The sequence below is a fragment of the Chrysemys picta genome, chromosome 14 (genome assembly GCF_011386835.1).
Source record: "Chrysemys picta bellii isolate R12L10 chromosome 14, ASM1138683v2, whole genome shotgun sequence".
Taxonomy (NCBI): domain Eukaryota; kingdom Metazoa; phylum Chordata; order Testudines; family Emydidae; genus Chrysemys; species Chrysemys picta.
The window spans coordinates 25,855,693-25,876,610 of NC_088804.1; the positions used below are offsets into that span (position 1 = coordinate 25,855,693).

Sequence of the window (20,918 nt, forward strand, 5' to 3'; positions counted from 1 at the left end):
GTGTATTAACCTTAGAAATGTACTAACATTTCAAGCCTGCTAAAAGAAGTCACCTCATATGTTCTGCTTGTTAGGCAAAGGTAGCAATACAACTGGTGAAAAGTATCAATCAATAAAACCTTTTGCTGTAAAAGAGATACAATAAAAAAGGTTAAACACCAGAACACAGCCAAAGTAGCATGACTAATCTCATCACATCCAAAATTGATTCTATATCAATTAAACAAATATCATGAATCAGAAATATATTCAACAAAAATGATGAAATAGTTTCAGGCCCTACACCTCCCTGATAAATGTTGTGGATCTGTCACTTTTTATGATTTAAAAGAAGTTTTTCTTCCATCCCCCATCCATGTTGCTGTGTGAAAAACCTATGCAGGCAGGGGAAATGGACTAACTAGCTGATGGAGGAAACAGTGATACTCCCTATATACAAAGTGCTGTCAAGTGCACAAAATAAACAAACAAACTGGAAAAGAGAAAAACTTTTCTCTGATCTCTTTCAGATTCAGTAATCTTATGTCATTTGTTAAAAGAGTCATTAAAAAAGTGTTCAGACAGAAGGGTGGTTTTTAAGTTGGTGTCCTTTTAAGACACATGCTGCAACTGCATTGCGAGATTAAATCTACTGCCATTATTTGGAGAGGAAATGTGTGAGAGCTGAGAAGTGTTTTTTCTATGAAGACCCACATAATAGGACATGGAAATCAGGAATTACAGCAGGAAAAGATGTGTGCTACTACATATAAAAACAGAGTATGCATTAATGTTATTACATTATCGTGTGCTGAATATTTACAGTTATTCTCACTGGGTCATCTTTTCTTGATTAAAACTTCTCTACAATATCCCAACTTCCTTCAGCATCTTTGACGCATTTATAAATTGAGGCTAGTATAGGTCTTTCATTTCCACTGGGTGTGATTAAAAGCTTACACTTCAACTTGTTCCATTTGTATGCCACAAGAAATTGAAGTAAAACACAGTATTGTTATTTCCATAGATTGCCTTCTATCACAGAATAGCTTATGTCAATTCAACAGCCACATTTCCCAAGACTAGATATCGTTGGGATTCTACTGGTTCTATAAGAACAGTCACAGTTAAATGCCCTGGGTGTGTTTCACATCGAGGCCAACATTTCTCAATAAGCTTGGTTTCCTGACTGTTTAAGAGGAAATGAGAAACACACAATATTTTTCAGCCATCTCACTAGTCTGCCTGGTCTTTTGGGAGAAGAAATAAAGTATAACAATGGCATCTCACTACAATGGTATCACCACAGATTTGAATTAGTCTAGCAGTCCCATTAAACCGCACTAGAGACATATCTCGTCACCATTTGCACTACTGTTTAAAATCAGTATGAATTCAACTTAAGTTACAAGCGATAGTTCTGAATAGATTCTGGGTTTCCCACTTTCATACTACTATTGGTATTTAAAATGCTTTGTCTTTTGGTTGTAACTATATTACAAATAAATAAATGGAGAGGAGTAGATACTTTATATTAAAGTCAATTCTTACCCTACCACCTCTTTGAGAAGAGAACATTGGTGTCACAGACAGGTATACTTTTAATATGGCTGCACAGATGTGGATGCTGAGATATGCATTTATTGATCCAATAAATGAACCACATAACTAGGACGAGGATATTTCACCAAATTAGCATCAACTTGATACCAGTTTGCTCCAATAACACATACCACACGAAGTAAAAAACTAAATGCATAGTCACAAGTACATGACATTGCAGTATTGATATGTATTTTATAGATTTTTTTTTTCTAACCTTCATGAGATACTGTGACTATTACACACTTTCCAACAGTATCCATCATTGAAGAATCTGGTACAGATGCTCAACTGATGAATTCACGTCAAAGATGCTAAAACAATGGATAACCAAGGTGTCAGACTTGTAGGGTCAGAGGTGCTGGAACTAAAGGTGCTGGGGGTGTGGCAGCACCCACTGGCTTGAAGTGGTTTCCATCATATATACAGGGTTTACAGTTTTGTTCATTGGCTTTCAGCACCCCCACTATAAAAATTGTTCCAATGCCACTGTCCAGAGTCATTTTACAAAGGTATTTACAGGTCTAGTGGAATTTACAGAGGCACCTAATGAGAGTAAGGCACCTAGTGGGATTTCCAGAAATGCCTAAGCAAGTTAGATACTTATCTGCATCTTTTGGTGCCTAAATACCTTTGCAAATCAGGCCCCTAATGCCTTGACATTGGGGAAGCATATGTTCCTAGTAGAATGGGCAAGCACTGTATCCAAATCCTTTGAAAAATGAAAGACTGCTTGCATAATCCAGGAATATCTCAAAATATGTACATACTAACTGACTAAATAAATACATGAATAAAGGGAGAGCTCACCTTCGAAAGCACTGGACAATTTTCACATAAGCCGCTTTTCCTTTCTAAGCATAGAAGTTAAAAAGCTAAAGCGTTCTTGAATGGTGTTTATTTAATGTATATGCAATATATTGTCACAGAGTTCCTACAGGCCATTCTGACTTGGCTAAGCTGTTACCTGGCAATTTTGTCAAATACAGACAGGTTCATATTGCAGAGAAATACAATACTGCAAAACTTCATTGGCTTATTACTTAAGCTGGCATACTCCAGGGAGAAAAATGTCAATACATGGGCTTACAAATTAACCCAAATTAAAGAGATCCATATTCCTTCCTGGGTAAAATTTTAAGCACTGAGACACAATATAAAGATACATGATAATGGCATTTGTTGATAGACTGCACATAGAATGTCAATAAATGTGATCCTTGTAAAGAAGCATGTGTTCCTCTTTGCAATTGCTTGCCTTGGCTTCTGTATTCTGTACTTCTGTATTCTACACATCAAGTCTGATAACAAGAAACTAGGATTCCAACCCAAATGCGTCAAGCAGCAATCTCTTCACAGGTTCCTCAACCCACAGTTAAGGAAATACACTAGCACAACCACAGTTTAGAGATAGTTTCATTTCATCTTCATATTGAAATTATCTCCACAGCTGGTAAAAATAAGATTTTGGGTCTGGCAAGTCAGGTTAGCATCCTGCAGGGGACAGAAATAGCAAGATCTTCCTTTTTAAGCTGCTCTCCATAAGACTCACCACAGAGTTTGGCAAACATGCTGCCATAATCCTGCTGAGCTTTCCTACTGAAAAAAAATAAACTAGCCAGGTGCACAAAAACATAACAGCTGCTCAAAAACAACTATGCAAAGAGAACCTTAAATGTGCAATTAATACCCATATTTAAAAATACATGAATACAAGAGATAAAGTAATAAATATTTGAATAAATAATTAAATTGAATCTAAAATATTTTAGATTCAAACAGCTAATGATAATTTAATACATTTTATGAAATAGGGGTAAAGAGGAAAGTTTATGTTTACTGGTTAAGCATTTGGAACTATTTCCCCGTTGCAAGCTTCTAAGGGCCAAGGAGGCATTGCTAGCCCATTGTCAGGCAATTTGTCTGTCTTTTCTTCACAGGTCCCCAGAACCCTTCAGAATCATGCCCAATGAACCTTTTTATTAAATACAGAGAATATTAAAAAGTGTCTCTGAATTGGTCTCAATGTACAATCCAATAAAACAACAGCATCGTATTTTATAAAGTTTTAGAAAAGTTTATAAAACAAATGTCATTATTCAGGAACTGGAAGTAGGACTAATTAATTAGGAAATGGAGACAACATATTTAGTGGAACAAGTTTTTTTTGTAGAAAACTACTGCCATACTTTCAGAACAACCATTAATTTTGTATTCATTGGGAAAATATTAGGAAAAGCAGACACTCACCTCATCTTTATAGTGTACTTCATCCACAGCATATTTCTCCCTGAAATATTCAGGATGATGAATCCTTTAGAATACAATAAAAATACAAATACTTGGTGTTAGCCATGTTATAAAATTGAATAGTTTAGGTCAGGGGTCGGCAACGTTCGGCACGCGGCTTGCCAGGATAAGCACCCTGGTGGGCCAGGCCAGTTTTATTTACCTGCTGACGCGGCAGGTTCAGCCGATCGTGGCCCCCACTGACCGCAGTTCGCCGTCCCAGGCCAATGGGGGCAGCGAGAAGCAACGCGGGTGAGCGATGTGCTGGCCGTGGCTTCCCGCCGCCCCCATTGGCCCGGGACGACGAACCGTGGCCAGTGGGGGCCGCGATCAGCCGAACCTGCCGCGTCAGCAGGTAAATAAAACTGGCCCGGCCCGCCAGGGTGCTTACCCTGGCGAGCCCCGTGCCGAACGTTGCCGACCCCTGGTTTAGGTTATGAAAGATGACACATCGGGTTATTAGCACAACTGTACCATCATAGATATAAACAAATCAAGAATAACAACTTTAATAGACATTGATGTTTCAGTACAATAGCTCATAAGAAAATTTACTATGGTTACATTACTTTAAGGTTTTGACCTAGTTCAGGTCTGACCAGTCTAAAATGTCCTGTATTCCCAGAGTAATCCTCCTTGTTAGAGTTGTGAATTGTGCCACACTCATTTGTGTCCAAATTTTCAAAAGGCATGGAAACAACTTGGTGCAAGTGAGTTTTTCACTAACTGATGAGTCCTAGTGATGAATCAACAAGTAAGTTCTAAATCATGTCCCTTCCCACCCTTACCTGCAAAAGGAAAGACTAGTCTATTTTCATGCAGAAAGTAATCACCACAAATCATATGTAAATTTGTGGGAGGGTTTTTTGCCAGTCTAATAAACGGAGGAATTACTGATAACAAAAGAAAAACTTTTAAAATCACAATACTCCTTTAAGTGACACTACCCCATGGCCTCTTCTCATTAATGTTTGTGAGGTATAGAAAAATATCTTGCCTTCTTTTGCATACATTTTTAACATTTTATTTAAACACAACTCAAATTCTAGTCCCTTTCTATACCTAACCTTTTATAATTCTTTTACCTCTGAGGTCTTTGCATACTCTATATTCATTAGCAAGGTTTCTTTTCCCCTCATTCCTCAAATATTTAAGTCATTAAATATTCCAACAATGTTGGGAATAAATTTAACATTTATAATTTTGGCTCTATTTAACAGTTAAACCCTAACTATGAACCCAGTTAACTTATGGTAACTGTTGTTTAATGCTCCACTGCAGTGCCTCCAAATTATCATTTATGTCCTCCTGCACTGTTCAAAGCAAAGCTGAGAATTGTTCCTGATGATGTGTAAGTAATTCCTATATTATGCTCACAAATGTGCTGGATTTTATTCCTTTCATTTAGCACAATTTAAGTCAGAGTAGGTCAGATCCTATAGTATACTAGCTCTTCTATTTTTGCAAACTTTTTTTTGTCCTTTGATCAGTAAATTCTCCTTTACTATTCTGTGGTCTATGGGAAATTGCTGATAATTCACTTCAAGGTATTCTCTCATTTACTGACAAACTTCCTTTTGAAGAGTAAAAAGAACAGGAGTGCTTGTGGCACCTTAGAGACTAACAAATTTATTAGAGCATAAGCTTTCGTGGACTACAGCCCACTTCATCGGATGCATCCGAAGAAGTGGGCTGTAGTCCACGAAAGCTTATGCTCTAATAAATTTGTTAGTCTCTAAGGTGCCACAAGCACTCCTGTTCTTTTTGCGGATACAGACTAACACGGCTGCTACTCTGAAACCTGTCCTTTTGAAGAGTGAGCTTCTCTTTCCTCTCTCTAATCTTTCTAAAATCATCAATACTTAGGGTTACCATACGTCCGGATTTTCCCGGACATGTCCGGCTTTTTGGGACTCAAATCCCCGTCCGGGGGGAAATCCCCAAAAGCCGAACATGTCCGGGAAAATCCCGCGCCGCTGGGCCGGGGGCTGGCCCGGGGCTGGCGGTGCTGGGCGGCCGGGGGGTGCGCCGAGCCTGCGGTGCCGGGCAGCTGGGGGGTGCGCCGGGCCGCCGGGGGCCGGCGGTGCCGGGCGGCCGGGGGTGCGCCGGGCCGGCGGTGCCGGGGGGCGCGCCGGGCCGGCAGTGCCGGGCGGCCGGGGGGGCGCGCCGGGCCGGCAGTGCCGGGCGGCCGGGGGGCGCGCCGGGCCGGCAGTGCCGGGCGGCCGGGGGGTGCGCCGGGCCGGCAGTGCCGGGCGGTGCGCCGGGCCGCCGGGGCCGGGCGGCCGGGCGGTGCGCCGGGCCGCCGGGGGCCGGCGGTGCTGGGTGGCCGGGGGGTGCGCCGGGCTGGCGTGCCGGGCGGCGGGGGGTGCGCCGGGCCGGCGGTGCCGGGCGGTGCGCCGGGAGGTACGCCGGGCCGGCGGTGCCGGGCGGTGCGCCGGGAGGTACGCCGGGCCGGCGGTGCCGGGCGGTGCGCCGGGAGGTGCGCCGGGCCGGCGGTGCCGGGCGGTGCGCCGGGAGGTACGCCGGAGGCCGGCGGTGCCGGGCCGCCGGGGGGTGCGCCGGGCCGCCGGAGGCCGGCGGTGCCGGGCGGTGCGCCGGGCCGCCGGGGGCCGGCGGTGCTGGGCGGGCCGGGGGCCGGCGGTGCTGGGCGGGCCGGGGACCGGGGGTGCTGGGCGGGCCGGGGACCGGGGGTGCTGGGCGGGCCGGGGGTGCTCGGCCAGGGGCCCGGAGGCCGGGCCGGGGGTGCTCGGCCGGGGGCCCGGAGGCCGGGCTGGGGGTGCTCGGCCGGGGGCCGGGGCCGGCACCCCAGGGCCCGAGCCGACCCAGGCTGGAGCCGCCGGGGGGGGGGCCAGCCTGGGCCGCGCCTCCTCCCCCCACACCCCCCTTACCTGCTTCAGGCTTCCCGCGAATCAAATGTTCGCGGGAAGCCGGGGAGGGGGCGGGGCCGGGGCCCCGTGGAGTGTCCTCCATTTGGAGGCACAAAATATGGTAACCCTATCAATACTTAGTTCATTTTTTTCTGCTTGATTTATTGTAGCAAAATGAAGTCACTGAAATGGGTCATATTTAAAATGCCCCCACCCTCATCGGTTGGATTTAATTATTCCAGGACAAATTTTCAGGATTATGTGCCACAGCTGCGCTGCCTCCTACTTCACTGCATTTAGACTCTGCTTGGTATAAGGAGTTGGCTCCTCTCTGGAATGTTTAAGGCTCTGCCTTAGTTACTTCTCCTTTCTCTGCCTTATTTCTCCCTTCTAGCTATTCTATACTCCACACTGAAGAGTGAAGTATCCTCACCCCTCCCCAAAATCAAGGCTCCAAACGGATTATATGTGAGGAACTGCCCTGTTCTAAAGCAGAAAGACAGGCACAAGGGGCATAGAGAAGGTTCTAGGTAGACGCTCTACAGCAGTGGTGGGCAACCTGCAGCCTGCCACTTCCCACAGCTCCTATTGGCCAGGAACAGTGAACCGTGGCCATTGGGAGTTGCAGGGGGCCGTGCCTACGGACAGTCAATGTCAGCAAAAATGTGGCCCATCAGGGTAATCTGATTGCGGGCTGTGGTACAGGTTGCCCATCACTGCTCTACAATAAAGCAAAGACAGATTCTGTGCTGCACCACACAAGAGACAGCAAAAATTCTCAGGGGGAAGTGGGAGCAAAGACGGCTTTATGCCACCTAGCTGCTTAGCCTCTTCTTGACAGTCACCCACGCCCTGGCCAACTCCTCCAGTTTCTCCCTTGCCATTCTACATACTACTCCCTTCCTCCCCAAAAGTACTTCTGCTTCACTAAACTCCACCTCCTCCCCATTCCCTCCCACTACACATCTGGAATCCCACCCAAGGCCCTCGCTGCACGAAGGAAATTCATGGCAGTGTAACTACATTGACCAAATTACCCTGGTGTAAACCCCTAATGTAGATGTGCTGCAAAGCAGGGAATCATATTAATTCAGTAACATACTGAGGCAAGCGGCACTGAGGTAAACCCCACTTGGTGCAGGAGCAGCACAGACACACTGGGGTTATGCATCAGTGTCACTACATCGATGTAAATTTCCTTAACAGAGACAGGTTTTAGATTTCATTTTTGACTAACAAACAAAAAAGTTTTACACTGCCAAAATCACAGGGAATGATACTTCACAGGATGCTGACCAGCAGCATGTTATTTGCAATTAGATTTATTTTCAAATATGTTTAAAATTTTATTTGTGTTGAGAAATACTCATCTTTGTATCTCTGAGGTAGCTAGGCTAAGCTAAGTAGTTACTGTTTTCAGCTGTTTTGAAATATTGTTGTGGACTGCCGGTTTCAAACTTCGGATCAATCGCTATAGAGCATTACAAGAAAAAAAATGCAGCAAGTCATAAATTAATTAGAAGGATTACCTGAATGGAAGATATTATTCCAGTACTATTGGATCTAGTCTCCCCTAACCAATGAGTAATAAAAGAAGAAATAACCTATTATGAAAGGATATTCAGAAGACTTTAGGTAAAAATATTTCTTTTGCCCAGGATTTTTGGAATCAGCAGCTAAGCAGGGATGGTAAGAACACATACAGGACAGTGTGCCCAACATAAGAAATTACCAGACTCCTTTCCGTGTAATTCTATAGCTCACAGTCTATACACTCTAGTAATTTGCACAATTCAGTACTATTATTCTTATTCAAAAGACATTTCAGCAGTTGACCTCAGGATATTTTAAAATAAATTGTGCGTCCTTTTTGTGTGCCATCTGGATACTAGCCTTTAGGGTGCACTTGGTTCATGTTTTCAAGCTTTTTTCGACAACCATGAGGGCTAGAAACAAAAGTTACTAACCTTTCATAACTATTGTTCTTTGAGATAAGTTGCTTATGTCCATTCCACGTTAGGTGTATGTGCACCGTTGATGGAGATTTTTCCCTCAGTGGTATCTGTTGGGCCAGCTCTAGTGCCCTCTCGTGCCATGAACTTAGGCACCAATAATAGGGGCACCACCAGCCACACAGCCTCTCAGTTCCTTCTTGCCAGCCAACTCCAACAGTGGGGTAAGGAGGGTAGATCGTGGAATGGACATGAGCAACACATCTCAAAAAAACAGTTACAACATATTAGTAACCATTTTTTTCTTCTCTGAATGCTTGCTCATGTCCATTCCACATTAAGTGACTAACAAGCAGTACCTCAGAAGGTGGGCTTAAAGTTCATGGACATGCTGATTGCAACACTGCTCTTCCAAACCTAGTGTCGTCTCGAGCCTGTTGGATGATGGTGTAAGTAAAGGTATTCACCCATGACCAAGTTGTGGCCCTGCGGATGTCTTGGATTGGAACCTGCATGAGGAACGCTGCTGAAGATGCCTGAGCTCTTGTGTATTGAACGGTTACGATGGCCAGAGGTAGGACATTTGCCTGCTCATAACATGCCCAAATGCAGAAGGTTATCCAGGATGAGATCCTCTGGGCTAACACTGGAAGTCCTTTCATCTTTTCTGCTTCTGCTACAAAGAGTTGCATGGATTTGTGAAAGGATTTAGTCCTCGAAGATGAGGGCATACCTAACATCCAATGAATGAAGCTGCCATTCTTCTGAGTTCTTGTGATGCTTCAGGAAGAAGACTGGCTGGAAAATGGCCTGGTTGCTATGAAACTGCAAAACCACCTTTGGCAGGAAGGAGAGTTGGATTTTATCCTTGAAAAACATCATGTATGGTGGTAAGGGCCTTGATTTCAGAGATCTTTCTGGCTGAGGTGATCTGAACCAGGAAGAATCAGAATATCAGGGTTGGAAGGGACCTCTGGAAGTCATCTAGTCCAACCCCCTGTTCAAAGCAGGACCAATCCCAGACAGATTTTTGCCCCAGATCCCTAAATGGTCCCCTCAAGGATTAAACTCACAACCCTGGGTTTAGCAGGCCAATGCTCAAACCACTGAGCTATCCCTCCCAACCTTCCGAGAGAGAAGCAGTAGAGGGCACAATGCTAGTGGTTTGAAGGGAGGACAAGTGAGCCTTGAAAGAACCATGTTTAAGTGGCACACAGGATGACCCGTGGGGGCATGCACAGGGGGCACCCGCACCCCCAATAATCATCTCCACAACCATCCGCAGCTTCTGTCCCGGCCCCCAATCTGTGATTCTCTCCTCCAAGCCCATCCTCCCCCCATTTCTACCAGGGTGGGAGTTGGGATGAGCGCAACTGAAGAGACATGCCTGGGAAAGGCACTGCAGCTAGTGCTCTCACTGAGCCCTGCTAGATGGTGCCCAGAGCAGGGAAGGTGGGCTAGCCGCAGAATTCTGTGAAAGGGGGTGTGGGAAACCTGCTGAGTCCCATCCCTTCCTTGCCCACATCTTCCAGTAAGTGTTTGGAGCCTGGGACAATGGGGGAAGCAGCGGGGGGCTGGGGTGATGGTTGGGGAGCCTGAGGAAGCAGAGGGAGTTGGTGGAACCAGAAGTGTCAGTAAGTCCCTGGCCGCTGTAAAGGCCTCTGGAGTTGATGGTACCGTCAATCTGCTGGTGCTGCAGTGGCTTCAAGGCTTCGGCGGAGCATCCCACACCAGACTCAATGCTCTGGGCTGAGTCAAGACCGTGGGTAGAAGAGTGGCCCAGCACAGGTCGCACTTCACTGCCTTCACCATGTCTGTCTTTCTTCTGCACCGATGAGCACCCTCTCTCAGCGCACTGCTTTTTGTGATTCTTCCTTGGCGCTGGAGATAGGCAATGGTGGTGGGAAGTGCACGGTGTTGGAGAAGCACTTCATACCAAGGGCAAAGTGCTCAGTGCAGAATCAGAACAGCTTGGCTCTGAGGCTGCTCCGAGAGCCGATTCCATTATGATAGCTTTCAGTCTTCTCTCTCTATTCTTTTTTGTGCAGGCTTTAAAGTCCCAACAAATCTGACAACAGTCTCTCATGTGAGTTTCTCCCAAACATTTCAGACAACTGGAACGTGGGTCACTCATGGGCACAGATTTGCCACATGCAGCGCAAGGTTTGAACTCTGGGGACCAGGGCATGCTCAGCCCCAAGGGACTGACAGGACGATAGGAGAGAGGGCGTTCTAACTATTTACACTAACACGATCTACAATATATATACACACTAAACTATATTTGAAACTAAAACTATGAAACAGAATACAAAAATCACTGAAAAGAAGCCTTGCTAAAGCAAGAGGAGCTGTTCCAGCAGCCACCATGGGCGGGACGAAGGAATTGAGAGGGTGGGTAGCTGGCAGTGCCCCTTATACCGGCACATAAACATGTGGCACCAGAGGATTCTAGAGCCGGCCCGACAGACACTACTGAGGGAAAAATCTCCGGCAATGATGCACGCAGCGCACACACACCTAACATGGAATGGACATGAGCAAGCACTCAAAGAAAAACTTATGTTTTTTAATGAAAAAACTCAGATTCTCATTCAATCTCTTTATTTCAGCAGCTGGGACTTTAAAACACAACAAATATCATGAGTTTCACACACACACACAGAAATCATTGTTCTGAGCGGAGGCTTCTGTATCAGCTGTGTAAATACTGCAGGATAAGGCACAACGTGTTTGTAATGCTCACAACAATATACAGCTGAGTGAGGGCCATGTTTATCGTGCTATGGCGTCCGCGCAGGTAACCCAGGCTTACGAAAAAAGGCTTGGTTTGTTCACCGTTGACTTCAGGGAGGGAGGGATGGAGGTAAGTGCATCCTGGGAGGCTAACGCCATGTTCCCATAATTACCCACGCCAATGTTTTAGTCCCATAAGGCATTGCAAGCCCAACCCAAAATTCCACTCAGCTACGTGCATTGTGAGACAGCTACCCGCAGTGCAGTACTCGGTGCATCAATGCAAGCCCTGCTAGTGAGGATGCACTCTGCTAGCACAATGAGTATAGCATGGACACACAACATTAACTTGCTTAAATTTGAGGCTCAATGTCAACTTACTTGAAGTCGACTTAACTTTGTAGTGTAGACATGGCCTAAAGGGAAGAGAGGTGATGAGAAGGAGGGTTTTTGTGGTAAGGAAATTGGATACAAGTCATATCAGATCCTAACTTACAAGAAAGTACTTTTTTTTAAAGTCACACCCCAATTTCCATCCTAGACAGCTCACTCACAAGAACTACCATCAGAAGAGTGGGTATAGAGAGCCAGCATTAGAAACTTGCTAGAATTCTAGCAAATAGATAGTAGGCGGAATGACTAGACAAGATAAGATATCACAAACTTATCTTAGCAGCTTTATTAACTGTGCTGTGTTTTCTATCTTGAAACCCAATAAAACCTGGATTCCATTGATTAAAACTATTTTAAAGCTACACTTGACTACATTGCACAATAATTGAAAACAACTTCAAATCTTAAGAGATTTAAGATTTTGATACTATCTTGCATGACCTTCTCATAAACAAACTAGGGAAATACAACCCAGATGGAGTACTATCAGGTGGGTGCAGAACTGGTTGGAAAATGGTAGTTATCAGTGGTTCACAATCAAGCTGGAAGGGCATATCAAGGGAGGTCCCTCAGGGATCGGTGCTGGGTCCGGTTCTGTTCATTATAGTCATTAATTATCTAAATAATGGCATAGAGAGTACACTTATAAAGTTTGAGAATGATAAGCTGGGAGGAACCTCCGATTTCAGCAAGTGTTTTGGAGGATAGGATTAAAATTCAAAATGATCTGGACAAACTGGAGAAATGGTCTGAAGTAAACAGGATGAAATTCAATAAGGACAAATGCAAAGTACTTCACTTAGGAAGGAACAATCAGCTGCACACATACAAAATGCAAATGACTGCCTAGGAAGGAGTACTGCAGAAAGGGAACTGGGGTTCATACTTAGGGCCCTACCAAATTCGTGGCCATGAAAAACACATCATGGACCATGAAATCTGCCCTCCCCCCGTGAAATCTGATCTTGTGTGTGCTTTTACCCTATACTATACAGATTTCATAGAGGAGACCAGCCTTTCTCAAATTGGGGGTCCTGACCCAACAGGGAGTTGCAGGGGGGGGTCACAAGATCATTTTAGGGGAGTTGTGGTATTGTCCCCCTTACTTCTGCACTGCTTTCAGATCTGGGCAGCTGGAGAGTGGCAGCTGTTAGCCAGGCACCCAGCTGTGAAGGCAGTCCCCGCCAGCAGCAGCGCAGATATAAGGGTAGCAATACCATACCATGCCATCCTTGCTTCTGCACTGCTGCTGGCGGCTGTGCTGCCTTCAGAGCTGGGCTCCTGGCCAGCAGCCACTGCTCTCCAGCTGCCCAGCTCTGAAGGCAGCGCCATTGCCAGCAGCAGTGCAGAAGTATGGGTAGCAGTACCGTGACACACCCTAGAAACTCCTTTATGAGTCAAGACCCCATAAAATACAACACCGTGAAATTTCAGATTTAAATAGCTGACATCATGAAATTAAAGATTTTTTAAATTCCATGACCATGAAATTGACCAAAATGGATGGTAAATTTGGTAGGGCCCTAATCATAGTGAATCACAAGCGAATATGAGTCAAGAGTGCAACACTGTTGTAGAAAAAAGCAAATATCATTCTGGGATGTATTAGCAGGAGTGTTGTAAAGCAAGACAAGAAGTAATTCTTCTGCTCTATTCCACCCTGATAAGGCCTCAGCTGGAGTCCTGTATCCAGTTCAGGGAGCCACATTTTGGGAAAGATGTGAACAAATTGGAGAAATTCCAGAGGAGAGCAACAAAAATGATTAAAGTTCTAGAAAACGTGACCTATGAGGAAATATTGAAAAAAATTGGGTTTGTTTAATCTGGAGAAGAGAAGACGGGGGGAGGAGGGGAGAGAGAAAGGGGACATGATAACAGTTTTCAAGTACATAAAAGGTTGTTACAAGGAAGAGGGAGAAAAACTGTTCTCTTTAACCTCTGAGGATAGGAGAAGCAGCAGTGGGCTTAAATTGCAGCAAGGGAGGTTTAGGTTGGACATTTGGAAAAACATCCTGTCAGGGTAGTTAAGCACTGGAATAAATTGCCTAGAGAGGTTGTGGAATCTCCATCATTGGAGATTTTTAAGACCAGGTTAGACAAACACTTGTCAGGGATGATCTAGATAACACTTAGTCCTGCCATGAATGCATGGAACTAGACTAGAAGACCTTGTGAGGTCTGTTCCAGTCCTATGATTCTATAAAGATTTGATATTACCATAAGAACTCCATTAAACTTTTCATTTTACTTTAAAGTACTTTATGGCAAGAGTATAATAATGCAAACATGATGAAATAGTGTTTTAGTTTTCAGAACTCCAGTCAAGAGTGCTATGTATAATAAAGTGCATCCACATTACAAGTGATGAATACTAAATTAAAGTTGTGAGCAGAATTTATGAGATGACAACTATTGTTGAATGAAATGCATGTTTCTAAGCCAATTTCTAATATTTTGATACCTTTGATACTGATTTTTTTTTTTTTTTTTTTGCGCTTAGATCTGTAAACATTGTTCCTACCAACCTTCAATATGTAATCAGTTACTCCTACTGGTGGAATATGTAACTTTTCACATGAAACTTTTTAAATTTTTAGGACATTTTTCTTTTCTGTTTTTTCAGTGGATCTATTTTAAGGTGGAACTCACTTTTTATTTATTTATTTATTTTTGCATAAGCCCTTGTGTTGAATCTCACTTTTATCAAACAATAATAGGAGTATTATGAAAAACAATTAATTTTCTGGTTGAAAAAAATTGTTTACATCTATTAAGATTCTTTTCAGTTATCGAAAGTTGAAGAAACATAGTCTGGAGTCAATTTCAAATGCTTTCTGCCTAAACAGATGCTTAATTTAAAAAACTGGAAAGTCATAAGTTCCCTTTGTGACATTTTAAATTTTATGTTTTAAAAAGGGCAGAGAAAAAAAAGTTGGAATAGTAGTTAATTTTTCAAGGTTTTTTAATGCTAATTACTGAAAAGTCATTTAAATGTCACCTTGTCAGCAAAGTATGCCCAGGCACCCTACAATAAAAGTAGCTCAGCAGCAGACTGAATTAAAGAAATCTTAAATCTGATATTACGGACAGAGGAGAGAGTTTGTAATTATTCACATTTTCCTTTCTTAATATGTTAAGACTAACATCATCATGGATACCATTTAGCAATGCATGAACACTCACTTGTTATTGTCTAAATATTATTTTAGTAATATTGTGAATCTCTTTGTAACTCAAATCAAGATACATCTGTACATGAATCTTCAATACAGACTCATGGCCATTATTTTTCCTCATTCTACATAAACAACAGCCACTGAGAGAACTGGGTACAACAGCATATCCTGGACAGAATGGCAACTATAATATACTGTAGTAATCAAGTGTAGTATCTGGCAAATTAAAAGAGTTAGTTAATGTGTTTATTCACAAGTTTTCCCCATACAGTTGGAATATTTATTCCAATGGTGGCTCTGTAGACATTGTTGTCTGTAACATGCACAACTCAAGTGGGCTGTAGTCCACGAAAGCTTATGCTCTAATAAATTTGTTAGTCTCTAAGGTGCCACAAGTACTCCTGTTCTTCTTTTTATCTGTAGGAAATGCTCCAGCAAATATAGTCAATAGAGTATGGCATAAGAACCAAGGCCACCTTTGAACCTATAGACACAGTTCACACACAGAACAAGGAGATGAATGAATACTGAAAAGCTAACTGTGCATTTATTTTATTTTGTTATTGCCTATTATTAAGAGATAGAATATATTTTCCTTAATTGGGGTTAAACATAATGTTAACCTTCTGCACTCCTATTAAAAATGTAACAGCCATCTACGGTTTGCATCACTACACAATATTGTATTAGTCTGCTGAAGCCCATGGATTCTGCAATGTCTAAGTAAAATGCCATTCAGTTACAAAGTGGTGCAACAGACTCAACGTGGACTTTCTTGCTTTTGTCAGTTTGTCCTATGCTATTTTCACATACATTTTTCATTTCACATAATGAGAATTGCAATAGGATTTTATGGAATGATTACACTGACAGTTCACTTTCACCTTCATGGGATGCTATCTTTTGCCTTAAGCTAACCTCCAAACCCATTCAGCTGCATTCAACACCTCCTCCTAGTTATGTTCTCTTTTATTCAGCTTATTTAACTATGCAGATGGATGAGAAACATCAGAATCTTAACAAATAATTTAGTTTTTATGTTTATTTTTCCAGCATGGGAAGAATCAATCCAACATTTTTGGAAAGTATAATTTAAAGGTCAAAGAGACTTGATATGAGAAAGTAAATTTACATCTAAGTTATGTATGACTAACATGTACTATAACCAATCATGACATTGTTTGATGGTTACACAGAACTCTGTGGTGTATTTTACACCAGGGCTTGTTTGTACATTGCAATTACACAGAAAGGTCTTGCCTCACTGCTACATCCCAAAAGAAAGAAAAAATTATAAACACTATGTATTAAAGCAAACTCAAAATATTAGATAATGGGTCTCCTGTGAAAGGAAGACACTAAATTAATATCATGCAGTGTAGACAACAATGAAGTATTCCAGGCTATCTGACCACCTGCACACTATTAATGAATATATAATAGGGCCAAATAAGCCTCACCTGCAATTTCCAATAGCTGAAGTCTGCCTTCAGTTAAAAATACCATTGTGATTCATTCAATTTACTTTAAAAAGGATCAGTAATACCTTCTAAATGAAAGTCAGCAACCATTTTGAGATTCTATTAGTATGTCAGGGAGAAAGACAATAAGTTCTGAGAGGAGGCAAGACATGCCATACTAAAGAGTGTTTAATATGATTAAAATGTAGACCCATAAGCTTTGTCCATTTACTTACTGTGTTAGCCTTAGGCTCCAAGCCCCTTGTAATAACATCTCTTTTTAATAACATACAAGTGGTAATTATAAATAAGATTTAACACAGCTGGAGAAAAAAAACAAAGTAGATGAATATGAAAGAGGCTACATAGTAAAACAAAGTCTAAAGGAATAGAGCTATGCAAGATGCTTCTCAGCGTAAAGAAATCCAAGAACAGTTCCTTAAAAGATCCCGCATCTATTATGTTCTCGATTACGTGAGAAGTTATTGAAGCTCTTATCCCTTTAATGAGAACAAGGGAATTCTGAAAGCTTTGAGAGAGTAGAGCTAAATCCAGCAGGCTGTACAGTCAAGAGTATTTCTTCTTTAAGAAAAAAAAAATATTTATATGCAACAGTATCACTTCCTCCATTCCAAATTAACTTTCAAGTTCAGAACAATAGATGTAACCCACTAGATTCTAGTAAAAAGGGTATATGAATATATGAGTTTACTTAAGGTATCTTTACGCAGCACAAATTCGCCCAGTCACTAGAAAGTCACTAAACAAAACAGGTCACACAGTATTCCCTCTTCCCACCTTTCAAAATTCACGCACATGCATGCAAACACACATATAAATGAGTTCAAGATGCAAAGTGGACAAGAATAGCTCCTAAAATTAGGCCCCAAAGGGCAAAAACAAAAAGTGATCTCTCATACCTAATACAGAATGATCCTAAAACTAAGAAGAAATTACAGTGAGATTGTATATAAAGAATAAGAACCTTGCCAATAATTAGACAAGCTGAACAGAAAACATCAACAACCATACAGAAATGGAGTAAGATGAGATGCAAGAGCGACATTTTAATGCTGTCAAGAAACTCACCCCTCATTACAATAGCATCAGGTTAACAGATGGCGAAGTGTTAACAAAACAAGAGGTTGTCAAGAACTGCTAGAAGGAACACAGGAGGCTTTACAAGACACCAACAGATGTTCCTGGCTCTGTCAAAAATAAGGCACTCACCTATGCATCAAAAAAGGAATTTTACCTGTACAGAAAAGGTGGGGGGGAAAAAAAACCTAGATATGGAATATAAAATAGCCCAAATGGGCTTGACAGTACCATGAGTTGGTACCTATTTCCTAATTTCATCAGGTTTCGGTGCCAGGAAAAAAAAAAGTCTCTTGCATACAAGTATGCAGCTTTACTCTGTTGCTTTTGATGGATTTCAAGAGTAAGATGGATTTTTGAGAAACCATTAACCAAGCAGAATTCAAAAAGGAATTGAACTGAAGGTCAAATGTTCAACCTGATGGGTTTGATTGAAAAAGGCAAAGTAATCGAATCTGCAACTTTAGCCAAGTCTTCTTGATTACTAGAGTGGTTGAGCGCACTCATATGCAAGAGGAGATGATACAAGATGCAGGACTCCCTAAACACATAGATTACTTAAAAACAATACAATTCTATAAACAATTTCTGGGCTCTGTTAGCCTGTAGTGCTCAGTGAATTAGAAATAATGCATTAAAGGACTATTTCACACCTCAGACTACAATTCTGTCTGGCCCTGACAGTGACCAAACACTATAATGTGATTGTTCAGCTGGTGCAAGACAAATTAGCAGTCTCAATACTGTTCCTACTAGACTCTTCACATCACAAGAGTATCATCATCATCATAAATGGCACTCTTGGACTAAATATATATGAAGCCTGAACTACCCTCTCACTGCTAGAGTTGGTGCCTCCGCTACACGGTAGAAGCACATTGGCAGGGTATCCTTCAGAAGCTTGCACTGTTGTTGCCCAAATTGTGCCACTTTGAGAATAAAGGATTTGACTGTACTGAGATGGCAATCATGCAACTATACAAGTACTACACTGAAAATATTATATCTTAATTTCTCAGTTCCAGGATATTTATGAAAGCCAGGAACTCAGGACTGCATGTAGAGAACTGTAGAAGACAGAACATTAAAAATTATAATCGTTGAACAACAAGATTGGCAAACGGGCACAATTTTGAGAAAAAGTGCCATCTTAACAGTGCTACAAGCATGTTATTAAGAGACTGTTGACTTGCTTGAGCCCTGTATTTGATGGACTTTAAAAAGTAGCTATACATTGAAGATATTTTCTGGATTTTATTTAGAAAAAAATTCCACCACAAAACCAAAACCACGGTTATGGTGTGTCCTCTCCAGAATGCATTGCAGCAGTTTCAAGTACTGTCAGAACACACATCTGTCATCTTCAGTTGTGCTAGTATACAAAGAAATAGCATTCTGTACTTTTGCAGTGATTTTCAGAGGTTTCCAAAGAGCTTTAAAAGGAGTGGGTCTCATTTCCCCATCATACAATAAGAGAACTAAGGCACAAAGAAGTTAAAATAACTTGCCCAAGGCCACACAGTGAGTCAGTGAGCAGAGAACAAGAACAGAATTTAGACCAACCCAATACCTTATCTACCGGCCCACGCTCTCTCTCTGACAAACAGATGAGGTTTGAGAATTTCTGATGTATAAGCAACAGGGTCGGGGGGAAGGGGAGTTCAGAACAGAGCTCAGATGTGCAAAACTCTAAAATTACAAGAGCAAAAGTGGGGACACCATGGAATGTAGTGTCCTAAAAGAATTCTACTGCACTATTACACACATTGGATCTCATCTACTTTTCCATTCTAGGTTTGCCTCTGTTTGTTCTACACCCCCACAACCAACCAACCAGGCAGATTTTCCCCTGTTCATTCACATTGCAATGTCTTCTCTCACCTTGCAATGTTCACTTTGTAAAAGTTACAGTTGTCACAGCTTGGGGGAAACTGTACCTGCATTTCCCTTCAGTGGCCTACCAAAGGCTCCAGCTCCCCAGCTATTACCTCCCTTGGGTGGACACATGAGTCATTTGATTCTTACCAGGGTATGTCCAGGATGCACAGTTCCCTGCCTTCACTGTGTATTTCCCAGCAAAAACAATCTGCTGAAATAGGCCTGCTTGCTTTCTCTTCAGAGACTGATAATAGAGTGATTGCTACAGGTAAGTTACTACACAGACTTTCTACTCAAGCCTACTTTATTCTTAATGTAAAAATCACTATTAAGAAACCAACACTAAAATAGCCTACATGCACACTAATAAGCTTACCAGATATCACCCCACCCTAGGAGTTTCTTTGTGGATTACAAATTCATCACAGCTTCCCCTCACAACAAGCACACAGTCTTATGAGGCCTCAATAGGCCAACTCCATGGACCAAGGGTGCTGTCTGTCTGTTTGCTGGATCAGGAAGAAGGCCCTGAGTCAGTTTAAAACCCAGGCTTCTATCCAAAAGGCTTTTTTGGTCTTTTGGTCTCTGGAGGTGGTGCAGAATCTTTCTGGAGCACTCATGTAAAATCCCCTATGGGCATTTCTTTGACTGCAACTGACCTTCCAGATAACAGCTTTTGAATCTTTGAACAAAAAACAGATTGCATGCCTGCTCAAAAGAAAACTAGGACCTGGTGATACTACTGAGATGCGATTAGGAGCTTATTGCACTGTACTATATATTCCTTGTAGTATTTATAAAGTTAATATATAAAATAAATACTTGGTGGTTTTAAGAACATTCTCTTGGCACCAGAGGCCTGTATAATACATACTTATGCAAGAATTTCAACTTTCTGTTGTGGTGGATTAAATCATAGCAAGGTTATTAAAAAAAAATTCCAGTGCAAACACCGTTAAGTAGATTTAGTTACTTTAGTGTTAAATTCATTCTCCTCCACATCTGAATCTGAAGAAAAGAGCTTTAACATTTACTAAAATTGCATATTCAGGTATTTCTACATGCTCTTAGAACCTGTAAATTCAGCATATATCTGGCAAGTCTTGCTCATGCAAGTAGTCTCACCAAAGTTAGTGATGGAAAAATAATGACAAAAGTTGCAGTTACCAACCTTTTTCGATTAGAAATACATAACAAAGACGTTTAAACAATTAGTAGGGAAGGAAAGTCCTGTACAAATAACTATTGATTACAAAAACTGATAAAGAGATACTTGGAAAATGTGAGCATGTAACATGGACTGGCAGACTTGTACATAGCTGGCATATTAAGAGAGTCAGCCAATGAAGTTCCTGTACCATTGACAATTTTTGAGAAGTCAGAGAACTAGGAAGGTACTTGCAGATTAGAGAAATGCAATTATCATCAAATGTGGCAAGAGCAATCCTGACAATTATAATGTAAGTCAAATGAACTACTGGAACAAAG

At 42.1% G+C, this 20,918-nt stretch overlaps 1 protein-coding gene across 1 annotated transcript in view; it reads right to left on the bottom strand.

Moving 5' to 3' along the window:
- PEPD (peptidase D) overlaps positions 1–20,918 on the bottom strand; it is a 222,121-nt gene that overhangs the window by 179,508 nt on the left and 21,695 nt on the right. The window contains exon 4 of the mRNA XM_005289912.4: positions 3,832–3,895. Within this exon, the coding sequence (XP_005289969.1) occupies positions 3,832–3,895 (64 nt within the window). The remainder of the gene's footprint in view (positions 1–3,831; positions 3,896–20,918) is intronic.